We start from the raw sequence: 12511 nt of genomic DNA, 5'->3' as shown, positions 1-12511 counted from the left end.
GCAAACAAATCAGTGACTGAAAAAAAGAAGGTCATTTAGAAAAAAATGTTACATTTTTCAGTACTTCCTAAACTATTTTTTAATTTTACATAATCCAGGACATTGCAAAGATTTCCATAGGAGTCTACTTCAGGATTGTCCTCTCCAAGATGCTTGATCCTACTTCAGCAATTTCCTTGTCACACCTCCTGTAAGACGTATACATACATATATATATATATATATATCACACATATATACATACTTGTGTATAAGACCTGTAATTTTTATTTGAGTCATTGTTAAAATTACTACCTTTTCAATGAGTGCTGAAAGGTACTATAGAGCAAAACTTCTATATACCTGATGAAAACTTCAACTTATGCTTAAATGCCAACTATATTTATACCAGTATAACTACAGTGTGTCATTACAGCAATCAAAGCAGCTTCTCTGGATATAAACTAGCAATACTACTGAGTAGCATCTCTCCTTTTTAACCCTGGCAGATGACCTACACTCTTGGATGGAAAAGGCAAATTAATTCTGCTTTGCTGTCTTCAAGGTTTCTCCCCCCCCCCTAGATAGCTGAACAAGTTAAGCTCATAGTATTTTTCTACTGCGTGCCTGGAAAAATCAATAGAAAAAGAGAATGGGATCAAGACCAAGTACAAGAACAAAGAAATGGTAAAAAGAAACATTAATCTGGCATCAACAGCAAATTAGTAACATCAGTCAAAGACAAGGAAATCAGCATTTAAAGTATGTTGCATATTGCTTCTTGTACCAAGGTTTGTAAAGCATCAGTCTGAGTTAAATCTGTCCCTTTGATTTCATATATTTGAGTTTTAAAGCATATCATGTGTCTCTCAAAAAAAGTACTACATTTAAGTAAAGCACTACATTTAAGTAAAGCACTGATTTCAATGGAGTTAGTCCTGGTTTATGTCACTGCAGACTCCTGATTAAAGAAATTTGGTCTATATTTACAAATGAAAATAAAACAATATTTTAAATTCACATCTGTCATACAGACATTGTCTTGCAGTACATTTACTGAAATTGCAACCCAGGAATCAATCTCAGCTGCTAAATTTTACAAAGCTATCATTGCAGTAATGATTTAATTTTGTTAATATAGCAAAGTTACAAAAATATGCTTATTTATAAAAGTCAACTTTAACGTTTATAAGATTTAAATAGAGACAAAAGAAACCATAATGTACTTCTAACTGAATTGGGATATAAAACAGCAAGCCTCATTTCCTGAGCTCCAGTCATACACTATATCTTGTTAGCTAAACGTAGCTTATAATAGGGGTCATTTCCCCAAGGATTGTTCAGAGAGCATAGAAGAAAAAAATAAAAATAATTAATTCTGCTTTTAAGATAATTTGGACAATATTTCAAATGTACCTTCTTCATAACACTGGTTCAAGATCTGGCAGGTTCTATGTAGAAATATTTACAGGAAGATGTTTAACTCCACAGCAGAATGAGACTGGAAATTAACATCTCTCACCTCCAAATACATGAAGAATTTTAAAAGCTACCCCACAGGACCTTGGCTATGGTTTTATTTTGCTTCCTTTTTTTAAGTGCAGAACTTCAATCTAATCCCCATATATCCTCAGCCCTGGCTCTGCTCCAGCTGCATAGCCGAAGGGGCCGAGTGTCTATGTTCCTGGCAGCATGTGCTGGGGCATTCCCACGTACAGGACGCTGGGCACTTCCCAGACTTCTTCCTTTCTGTAAATAACTTTCTTCTTACCAAAACTGCTCAGTCTTAGCTTATAGCACTGCAATACTAACAGCTTGAAGACAGTGTGAAAGGAAACACAGGAAAAGATGTTTTTCAACTTACAGGTGTATAAAATCTGAAATATTCCAAAATAGATGCATATGGAATTCTTAATAACAAAAAAGTCAATGAATTAGGCTCTAACGAGATGGATCTTTCTCCACTGATTACATTACTTCCCTGACTTTAACATGACTGGAATCAGTAAAGACACATCTCACTGGAAAACCACCAGAAACTTGCTTGAGGAATTTAGATCAGTATTCTAATTAGATATTACAGTAATATTTCTCTTGAAAATGTCCAGAGGTTTTAGTCTTTATGATAGATTTTCGACTATTTGTAGGTGCTTTTAATAAAAAGATCATTTCTGGCACATACTTCTATTTTTTTCATTTTGAAGTTATACATTGAAACTCAAAGATACAGTTTTCTTAAATTTAATAACAAAAATTACTTTCAACGCGAAGTGTACTATACCAGATTTCACCATGAAGTGATCTTCTTTTAAAAGTCAGTAATAAGTCTTTCAATACACAAGCATTTTTACATACAACTGTGAATAAATCAAAGCTTTGTTACCCCAAACCTATTCAATACAGCAATCTAATTTCAATAAATATCATACGTAAAGGCAATGTTAAGAGTACTCGTGGAAAATTTGCATGGAATTTTTGTAAGTATATTTTTTTAAAAATAAGCTTAGATTATTTATTCCACAATAAAAATAACCTTAAAAATATTTTTTATTCTTTATTTTCTATTTTTGTTGTCCTTTTACAAGGAGATGTTTCAAGAACATCTGTTTTTTAATCTAGCGTGCATGTATACAAATTCTAAAATTTGTCTCAGCAGAGATCATTTTAGTGCTCTGGAAAACACAAATTACTTGTAACAACAACAAAGATACCTCTTTAAATAATAGTTCTATCAATTAAAAACAAAAACACATATTTTCTTGAATCATGCGCATAATAAATCAACTATCATCTAATATGACTTAAGAATAAATTTTCCACACTAAAAAGATTTTCTGTCTGGAATACTGTTCCACACGAAGAGTATCTATAGATTAATAATTTTTTTATTTATGGTCTTATATTTAGTTGTCTATTACTACACAGAGAAACCTGCAAGATAAGTAATTAAATTTTAACTTATATTTTAAAACATTTAAGGGTTGCTCAAATTCTTACTCTATAGATCTTTAAATCCAACTATTTATCTAAGTGAATACATCTTATACAAAATTAGTTCTTCTCTGAAGAACCTGTGAGTGTAATCCCTCTAGTACAGAGAACAAAGTACCCAATGTAGAGCAATGATCAAAAAACTCTCAGAACTTTCTTATTCTCCTAAAACAATGAATAAAATGAGAAAAACTATTTTTCTAAATATCACAGACAATAATCCATCTTATGCCCTTCCCAATAATAATGAATGCTTTCTTGTTCTGGATTGCTGATATCTTAAAAATGTAATAGAAATACTTCATTATGATTTTTTACAGAGATCAAGTGTGTTGACAGGCCCAAGATACCATTTACATAAGTGTTCAGGCAAAAAGAAGGCAACATCTAATCTAATATGCAGAGGATCGTCAAGAATTAAATACGCATTTAAAAAGCATTCTAGATATCATAGTTGGTCCCTGGAAAATATCTCCTAAAATCTATAATATATTGCACATTTGAAAATTAAAAAAATAATCTATCCACGTTTTTTCCTTTTACAAATTTGATGATGGATAAATTTGAACACATAATGGCTTGAATGTGGAACTTACTGAAATTGTATCATTAAAAAAAAAAAAATCATAAAAACACAACCATCATTTCCCAAAAGTAAAAATTCGGACTTTTGTTTTTAATCTCTCAGATATGTTTTCCCCAAATTTCACTGAAATCATTTAAAGCATCCACAATGCCTTCCAAACTACGGCAGAATTTATAAGAACCTGAACCCAAGCATATTGCTTGTTGGTAACTTCGGTTCAGATCATCTTTGCTACTGTTTCTAGCAGAAAGGTGTTTTCTAAAAAAATAATCCCTGAATGATCTCGCAACATCAACCTGTACGAAAGGTGAACATTCCCATCAGGATCTCCAGGATGCTTCAAAGGACCAAGATATTCATACAGAACTGTTGAAGTTTATCAGTTCAACATTCAGCATCAGCATTCATCCCAACATTTTGATTGTATTTGACTGCTGCTTTGAAGGATCCTACCAGCCCTTAAAGTCCTTAAAGGCTTTAGGACAATGCTATTTCAAACACAGCTTTTGAGAAACACTCATTAGTTTAGAAGAAAAAGATAGGTGAACGGTGAAAGAATATGAAGTGTTGATCAACTTCACCTCAAAACCGCTTACATTGTGCCCTGTTTGTTCTCTTTGTCATTATGGACTGGGAGCTCACTGGATATAGGTCTTCAACATGTATGTTCTAAAGGAGCAATCTACACTTTTCATACATCTGCCCTGTCTGCAAACAATAAATGAAAAATAAATCTGGTCTTTATTTTTCTAACATATCTTCAAATTAATAGGAACTCTCTACAAGCTAGAATATGTCTCTAGTGCCTCACTAAATTTGTATTCATCTAACTGATTGATGCTGTAAAGTAAATCAAACCATCACATGCTCTCACTTAGCAATGTTTGCTCTACAGTTCTGACAAGAGAAAAGTACAGTGAAAAGAACAGAGAAAAGTACAGTATGTTTTTTTTAGTAAAGCAGCATAAACGTCTAAGAATATGTGCCTCTTGAGTGACAGAGACTGGGTAGGCTGGGGAGTTCCCTCCGATTTAATCTAAGGGAAGAAAATGAAACCTAGTGTCACGTATAGGAACTCTCAAGCATCTAAACACCTTCCTCATGCCCCCCAAAAAACCATTACTTGTAAAGAGAGAAGCATAAATAAAAGAAATAATCAGTAGCAGATTAACCTGCAAAAATTGCTATTAACAAGATGACTTACAAATGGTTTTATATCATTTCTTAGTAGAAATAACAACTGGAAAAGTAATATGCAGAAGCTCTTGGCCTCCCCTCTCTCAAAAAAAAAGTGATAAAAATATAGTTATGATGTCATACAAGGCCCTTTCCTACTTTCACCCCTAAGAAGCAGATTGCATAGCTCTCACATTCTTCAGTGACAGAATACACTTGCTACAGAAGTGAGAGAGGCTTGTGATTTCACCAGGCTGGTGTAGGACAGCATAAATAGCAGGATTTTACAACTTTTTCAGTTATATTTTGCATATGAACACAATTTCATCCAAACTTGTTTTTTATTCCAAAATCACTTAGTTGGGATTCACCTAAGATGACTTTTAGTAGTCCACAGTGGAGGTGTTTGTATCTGGGATAAAATGACTGTCTGTGCTCTTTAGAGACAATGGACAGAAATTAGGTCCTTCCAGGTCATAATCTGTCTGACCTATTTTAGATGTCCACTTTACTGTGAACCAACTCAGAATCTAGAATTACCTAAGTATCTCCATTGACTGCAAAGAGTCTCTGAACTTTTATATCTAATGTGGATATCCAGACTCAGTGATACTTACGAAAAAGTTAATATTTAAGAATTCAAGAATTCAGCTTCTAAGATACTTTTTCCATTTTAGGAAATTCACAGTTCTAAATACATTATGGATCTTGGTGCAAGACTGAAGTGATAAATTACTAAGTATAAACCAAATGATTTTTAGGCAGGATAAGTGATAGAACTATAATTTGCATTTTGATTACTTTTCCTAGAAGAACATGAAATGAAGAAGCAAGACTGCCACAGTCTCTGCAAGGTGCACGCGAAGTGTGCTGCTTGATGCAAAGAAAACAAGTGAACAAAGTAAAATTGGGGGCAGAGCCACAAGGTTTCTAGCTATGTGACGCTAATACCATGAAGCGTTAAATGACAGCTACTGAATTAGGATGGAACTCACTTCAGCTGGTCTGTGCTAGTCATTTATAGGTTTGGGGTTTTTTTTCCTAAATCAGTAATGAAGTACTCCTCAATACAATAAATGGGATATTTAACTACATCATCAACTAGATGCAAACAAAAAAAAAAGTTACGTAAGGTGAACTCACGTCTGGAAAGAACACCCTGGGAAATTTGCTCTTCAAGAAGTGAAGAGATCTGATCCTGACCCAACAAAGCCTTTAAGCAATTCAATGACTATAAGCATGTGCACAATCTTCCCTGAGTGCAGTGCCATTCACCTAGCTCAAAACAGAAGACTGAAGCAGACTGCTGAATCGGGATTTCAGACCAGAATACAAAGTCCATTAGTGCGTAGTCAGTGTTGCTCCTTTTGGTAATATATTGGTGCATTATTACAAGAATAGTTACACTAAATTAATCCACAATTTTATCTTAAATTAGTTTTGAAAATAATACAAATTCTACTTTTGAAAGAAAAAAACAACTGAACAAATAACACACAAACATCAATTCATACACTCAGATTTAGTTTCACAGCATTTTAAACAAAACCTTATATAAACCTTATTATAAACAAAACCTCAAAAAATATATACATCTAAGTATCTTTTTTTAATACAGCATATTATTCATTTTTAAAGGAGCTTTAAAGTAAATATTAAATTAAAAGACATTCTAAAAGATGTCAGTTCAGTAACTAATATCCACTGTTTCCTGTTTGTATTAGATACTGACCATCACTTCAGTTTACCAAAAGTTTGAATTGCAATTTTCTCTGATTAGCTTAGGTATCACTCTTGCATAAAGTATAAATATTGTGTGATTAAGATGTGCGATTTAAATGTCTGACTTTGTGGCAGATGCTGGTCTATGTGACCTTCTGTAAAAGAAGGCTTCTTTTATCACTTGAGCTTTTGGTTTCGTATTTCTCATCTGTTCTTTTCTGCCAGCTTAACTGAGAGTTTAAATCAAAACCTAATTAGACTACATATGCTGTTTAGGAAAAAGTTCTTGGAGAAGTCATGATTCATATAAGCTTTGATATTTCCAGATAAATGAGAACAAATGTGATTTTAATTGTTTTAAATGATTTTCAATCATCCTCTTACTCAAATAAAAGTATCTGAACACAGCTCTGATTAAAAAAAAAAAAACCAAACAATCAGCACCAGCCCTATATGCCTATCAACTACACCATCTAAGTTTAATGATGAAACTCTTTATTGATATGCGTGTTTTTCAACTGAGTATTATATAACTCGGCTATTACTTACATATCTCTGATATCAATAAGTTCTGATATTAAAAAAATACATATTTTAGCATTCTCCTTTTATATTCTAGTAGAGAAAAAAACCAAAATATTTTCATGTTATTTTAATTATAATGCATTTGTCTGAATTACACATTTCAACATTTTACCTAGCACTAAGGAAGGTCACATTTTAAACACTCTCAACTTTCACTAGGCTAAAGAAGCCTGTGTCAAACAAAGATAACTGATGGTTTGTTAATTCATTAATAAATACATCTGCCAAGAAAGCCTTGGCCTCTGATCACAATGATCTAAATTCTATCTCTCAAACAAAAAAAATTTAAAACCTTTACGTTTATATGCCCTACTTAGTTATTTGACCTAGTTCTTAACCAGAAGTCACCAGAATTTTCTTTTATTCCACAGAGTGATTGCCTAATGTCTCAAGAATAAGAACTTGAGTATTTCCCCTGATAGAAAGCTGACAAGTCATTATGAGGAACTGTGTCTCCCACCATCAAGCCAATACAGTCCTCTGGTCATTGTTTGAATACAGCCTTGCGGCACATTGCATATAAAAATTATATGCTGGAAACCAAGGAACTACAGATATTGACAAAAGCAATCTCCATAAATATAACCACTACTTTATAATGTGCAAAAGCAAACTGTGATAAATATGAAATTGAAAAGAAGTCTAAATTAAACTTAAAACAGACATGTCAATCCAGAGTCTCTGTTACTGTTACTTTAGTGACTCAATAAAGCTACAGCAATTTATTTATGTCACCTTGCTGAAAATGTAATACATTCAAGTATTTGTCTTACTTATATTTATTGTTTAGTCATTACTGATGTGCGACCATAAATACAATAAAACAATATATAAAGACATCAGACTTCAAGGACATCTTTTAAGAAATAAGTTTAAGATGGATTTATAGTGAGACAATGCTGGTGTCCAGAACTTCTAAACAACATACAAAATCTACTGACATCCGAACAGTATAATGCACACACATGCTCATTGATACTATCAGAAATATTGATTTTCCAGACGTTCTAAAATTCGAAATTCTCAACATTTTCTAAAAATTTTCAAAAATCCCAAGGCAGTCCAATAAGAAGTTTAATAGTATGACCCTAATTATTGGACAGCTTTCTTAAAAAAAAAAAAAAAGAGTGAGTATACTTATATATTAAAACCAAAATCAAAACTCATTATGTAGAATAGCTTAATGTGAACTGATAACCCAAACAATTCCTGACTGCAAACTTCCGCAATATAAAACTACTTATTTAAAATATTCTTCAGAAAGCAGGAGACACGTAGTGTAATACAGAATATTTTGAAAGTAAAGTTCATTTTCTTCCAGATTCAGATAAAGGAACGAAAACATAATGCCTGAGGTTGAGATTCGTACAGCAAAGTATTTTGATATGTACTATTCATTACAACCAATAGTACTTTCTGGAAAGGCATAACTTGCTGGACTGAGAAAGCTCCATGATTTTGACTCTACTGTGAGAACTGACTGTGTCTGAGAGTGGGGAATGGTGACAGGGAGAGTTTGGGAAAGTGGAAGTAATACCCGATCACAAATTTTGGGGTTGACTGTTATTCAGCTTAAATTTTATTCATTTTGTTATCAACTATAATTGGTGAACTGAATGAAAAACTCTTTTTCTGTGAATGAAGCAGACCCCAGAATACTAAAGATGCCTTAAATAGACATGATCATTTAACAAGGCTTTCATTGTATTAAGCCAGTGCTTACATATATGATCACTGAGTAAAATCAGTATTTCTAGCATTTTATTTTAAAGAACAGAAAAAGCATCTCATCACATAAACCAATCAAATGGTGTATACCTCAAACACATAGTTAAATGATGTTATTTTCTATTCTGATTCTTACATTAAGAATTATCTAGATGTCCAACCCTCAGAAGAATATCTACTTACACACAAAAAAACCCCCTATTTCCTGATTGACTTTTATAACTTAGACAATTAAAAAAATAAAAACAAACGAAACAAAAAACAGGAAGTCCAGTAAAATATTATAATGGCCACACAGTATGCACCATGAGTCTCTAACTTCACCTCTATGCATTTCAGGGTAGACCAGGTACACGCACACCAATACACATGTCTATCATATGACTGGACCTGCTTGGCTCCTTCAGCCACCAGAATGAATCAAAAGGCTCCAGAGGGACCCAGAGGAACCAAGTCATGCGCAGGTGGGAGACCGTGTCTTATTCCCCAGGGGCCCCTGGGCCGCGTGCGCTGCCTGTGCAGCACCTTGGACAGCAACCACCATGGACAGCAACCACCATGGACAGCAACCACCATGGACAGCGGCCGCCGGCCCGCAGCACAGCCCATCCCAACCCACCTGAGCCCAGGCAAGTCCAGACCAGACCAGTTCAGCTGAGCCCAGGAAAGTCTAGACCAGCCCATCTCAGCCCAGACCAGACCAGCTGAGCCCAGACAGCCCAGTTGAGCCCAGGCAAGCCAGCCTAGCCCATCTCAGCCCATATCAGGCCACCTCAGCCCAGCCCAGCCCAGCTAAATCCAGGCAAGCCAAGCCTGCCTGTGCAACCCGCCAGCTTCTCAGGAAAGATGAAGAAAACACTAAGATGCACCCTCACTTTTTCTTTCTTTTCTCTGTTGCAGTATCTTTTACTTTCAGCACAGACTGGTTGGCCAAATTCTCAAAACATAGAGCAATACAGTCTGGCACTATGAACTGGAGAACAGGTCATTGGCACTGCATTTGTCTACTTCATTTATATGTTTCATGCAAGCATTTTAATGTCAACAACTTTTTCCCTATTGACAGACACCTATTTTTCCTTCTTCAGTCTCTGAAAGGGAAATCATTATACAGTGTACATTTGCTATTCTATTAATTTTAAATACCTTTTACACCAGGACAGACTGTAAAGCAACTGTACACTTTGTGGTAAAATTCAGTCAAACTAAACTGTGATAAAAAAAAAAATCACTTTAAGCAAGTAGATGTTGATTGTCGGCAGCACAGAACAGCAAGTCAGTTTCTAGTTATAGAGTTATTGAAACTGCAAAGACAACCTTACAGCAACAAACATCTAGTTACAATTGATATATCTTTTACTTATCCAATTTATGCTTTTTACTTAGCCAATTCACTCTAGAAATAAAATGTGTTTACATTACCAGTAACTGGTATATATAACATATACATGAGTGTGCTAATAACCAAGAAATAGTGGAGTCAAGATTACTGATAAGGCTACTTTACTTTTGTCAAGTTTAACGAGAAAATAGGGCAAGTTTCCTACTTTATCCAATTTGGTAACAGGATATTACAGCTTCTAGAGGGACTGAGGAATGATTTTTTTTTTGGCAAAAATATGTACAAATTACACTAACTTATTGGTGAATGGGATTCTTTAAGCATGGATGGTTACCAAGAAATGATTTCAGAAGGCCCTGCTGAAGTTACAAAGCACGGAGGCACTACTAGGCCTTCGGTTCAGAACGGTAATTTGTATGCACCGTTGCCCTCCACTACTAAAGCCGGATTTGGTTCAAACTGGTTAATGTAGTGCTACAGTAGTCTCAATAATCCACTTCAGGGCAGAAACCATTCACCTGCCTCAGCTCTCAACAAATAAACAAATAGAGGAAAAGGCATGGCATTAGTTATTTCAGGCACCAAGGACAACACTTTTTTCTTCCATTTCCTGTCTTGAGGGCTAGGCCAACTGATCTTGTGCAAAAGTAGAGAGAAGACAACAACTACACAGAGCCAAAGTGGGACCTTGCCTTCTAACAACACGACAGAAAACCCTCTCCATCTCCCCGAGAGGCTGCACCAAAGCAAACCACCACCGCTTATCAAAATGCTGTCACCATCGCTTCGCAACCAAAGGCCACCACGGTGCCCGTCGACATCCACCCTCGGAGCTTTTCCCAGCTCCACCAATTTTGGCAAAGCATCTGGAGACACCGTCCAGCTCTGCAATCCGCACATTGTGGGATGGACCCACCGGGACCCACCATGGGACAAGACCCACCGGGAGCTGCCGGGAGCCACCTGGAACCGCCGGGGACGGGACCTACCGGGGACGGGACCCACCGGGACTCACCGGGAGCCGCCGGGCACGGGACCCACCGAGACCCGCCGGGAGCCGTCGGGAACGGGACCAGACGCGCTGGATGCGGTCCCTTGCCCCGCTCATCGTCACGCAGCCCCGTCGCTGCCCGCCGCATCCCATCCCGCTGGAAGCCGGAGCCGATCGCATATTCATGAGGAGGGGGAAATCCAGCGCCGCGCTCCCAGAAGACCGAGGACCGTTTAATTTTTCTTCTTTTTTTTTTTTTTTTTTCTCAACCTCGCCGCGCTCCCACTGCCTCCCCTTTCGCGATGCGCTCACCGGGGCTCCCACCGCGCCCCAAAACCCGCGAGCAGAGACCGAAGCAGCCAAAACAAGGATCGCGGCAGCCACAACAGAGGGAGGGAGGGAGGCACTTCAGCCAGGGACGGGAAACACAGCAGGGGGGCTCCTACCTTACAATCCTCGGGACACGATTTCACCGAGTACTCATCCGACTGTAAGTATTTCTGGAGCATAACCTCAAACTCTTCGTATTTCTCCTGAGCGTGCTGGTCGTAGCGCTGGTAAGCCTGGACGCACTGGCTGCAGGAGCCTTCCCCCCTCAGCACCGCATCCAGACTGCAGTTCAAAGTGTCCGGATTGGACAACCCGGCGAACAACTCCCAAAGTGTGTAAGAATTACAAAAGGAAAGGTAAAAATCCGTCAGGTCCCAGGCGGGCGCCGGGCTCTGCCCCGCTCCCCGCCGCCTCCCCGGCATCCCCCGCCGCTCGCACACCGCCTCCGCGTCCCCCACGCTGAAGCACTGCCCGGACGAGGATCCCAAAGGGGGGCAGGTCTCCGGGGGGCTGCCGGTGGAGTTGCCCAGGGGCTCCGTGCCAGGGGAGGGCGAGGCGGGTGCGAGGAGCCGGGTGGCGGGGGGCGCCGGGTCCCCCATCCCCGCTGGCAGCTCCGGCTCCGCGGGCTCCGGCTGCTCGGGCGGCGGCTGCTCCTTCTCTCCAGTCCCCGTAAATTTGGCCTCGGCGCAGAACCACAAGTGATCAGAGAGCAGGACGGTGAAAAACAAGAGCGATGCCAGGGACAGTCGCCATTTCTGAGCCCTCTCTGAATCCGTGAAGGGTTTTTCGTTCTCTCGGGGTGCGAACCAGATTTTTAAGCCGTCATCACACTGCCGACTGCACATCCAAGCGCCCCTGGTCATATTTTGGGAACGCACAGCCCTGGCCGACTCCACCGTGAGGGCTCCTTTGCCGGTGTCACCACAATATACATTGACTTAAAAGACTGGGGGGATTTTTTTGCCTGCCCCCCCTTCTTTCGCTCGTTCGCTCGCTCCCTCTTCCACTTTCCCTCCTCCTCTCCCTCCCTTCTTTCTCCCTCTTCTTTCTTTCTTCTTTCTCTTCCTCTGAGAATATCGTC

At 38.2% G+C, this 12511-nt stretch overlaps 1 protein-coding gene across 2 annotated transcripts in view; it reads right to left on the bottom strand.

Annotated features, from left to right (window-relative positions):
• Positions 1 to 12293, bottom strand: part of NALF1 (NALCN channel auxiliary factor 1) — a 480845-nt gene extending 468552 nt beyond the window's left edge. For both annotated transcript variants that reach the window (XM_054056783.1, XM_054056785.1), the window contains exon 1: positions 11547 to 12293. In XM_054056783.1, coding sequence (XP_053912758.1) covers positions 11547 to 12293 — 747 coding nt within the window. The remainder of the gene's footprint in view (positions 1 to 11546) is intronic.
• Positions 12294 to 12511: the final 218 nt, after the last annotated feature.

The sequence above is a fragment of the Cuculus canorus genome, chromosome 1 (assembly GCF_017976375.1).
Source record: "Cuculus canorus isolate bCucCan1 chromosome 1, bCucCan1.pri, whole genome shotgun sequence".
Classification (NCBI taxonomy): domain Eukaryota; kingdom Metazoa; phylum Chordata; class Aves; order Cuculiformes; family Cuculidae; genus Cuculus; species Cuculus canorus.
This window is presented reverse-complemented; position numbering and strand designations above follow the sequence as displayed.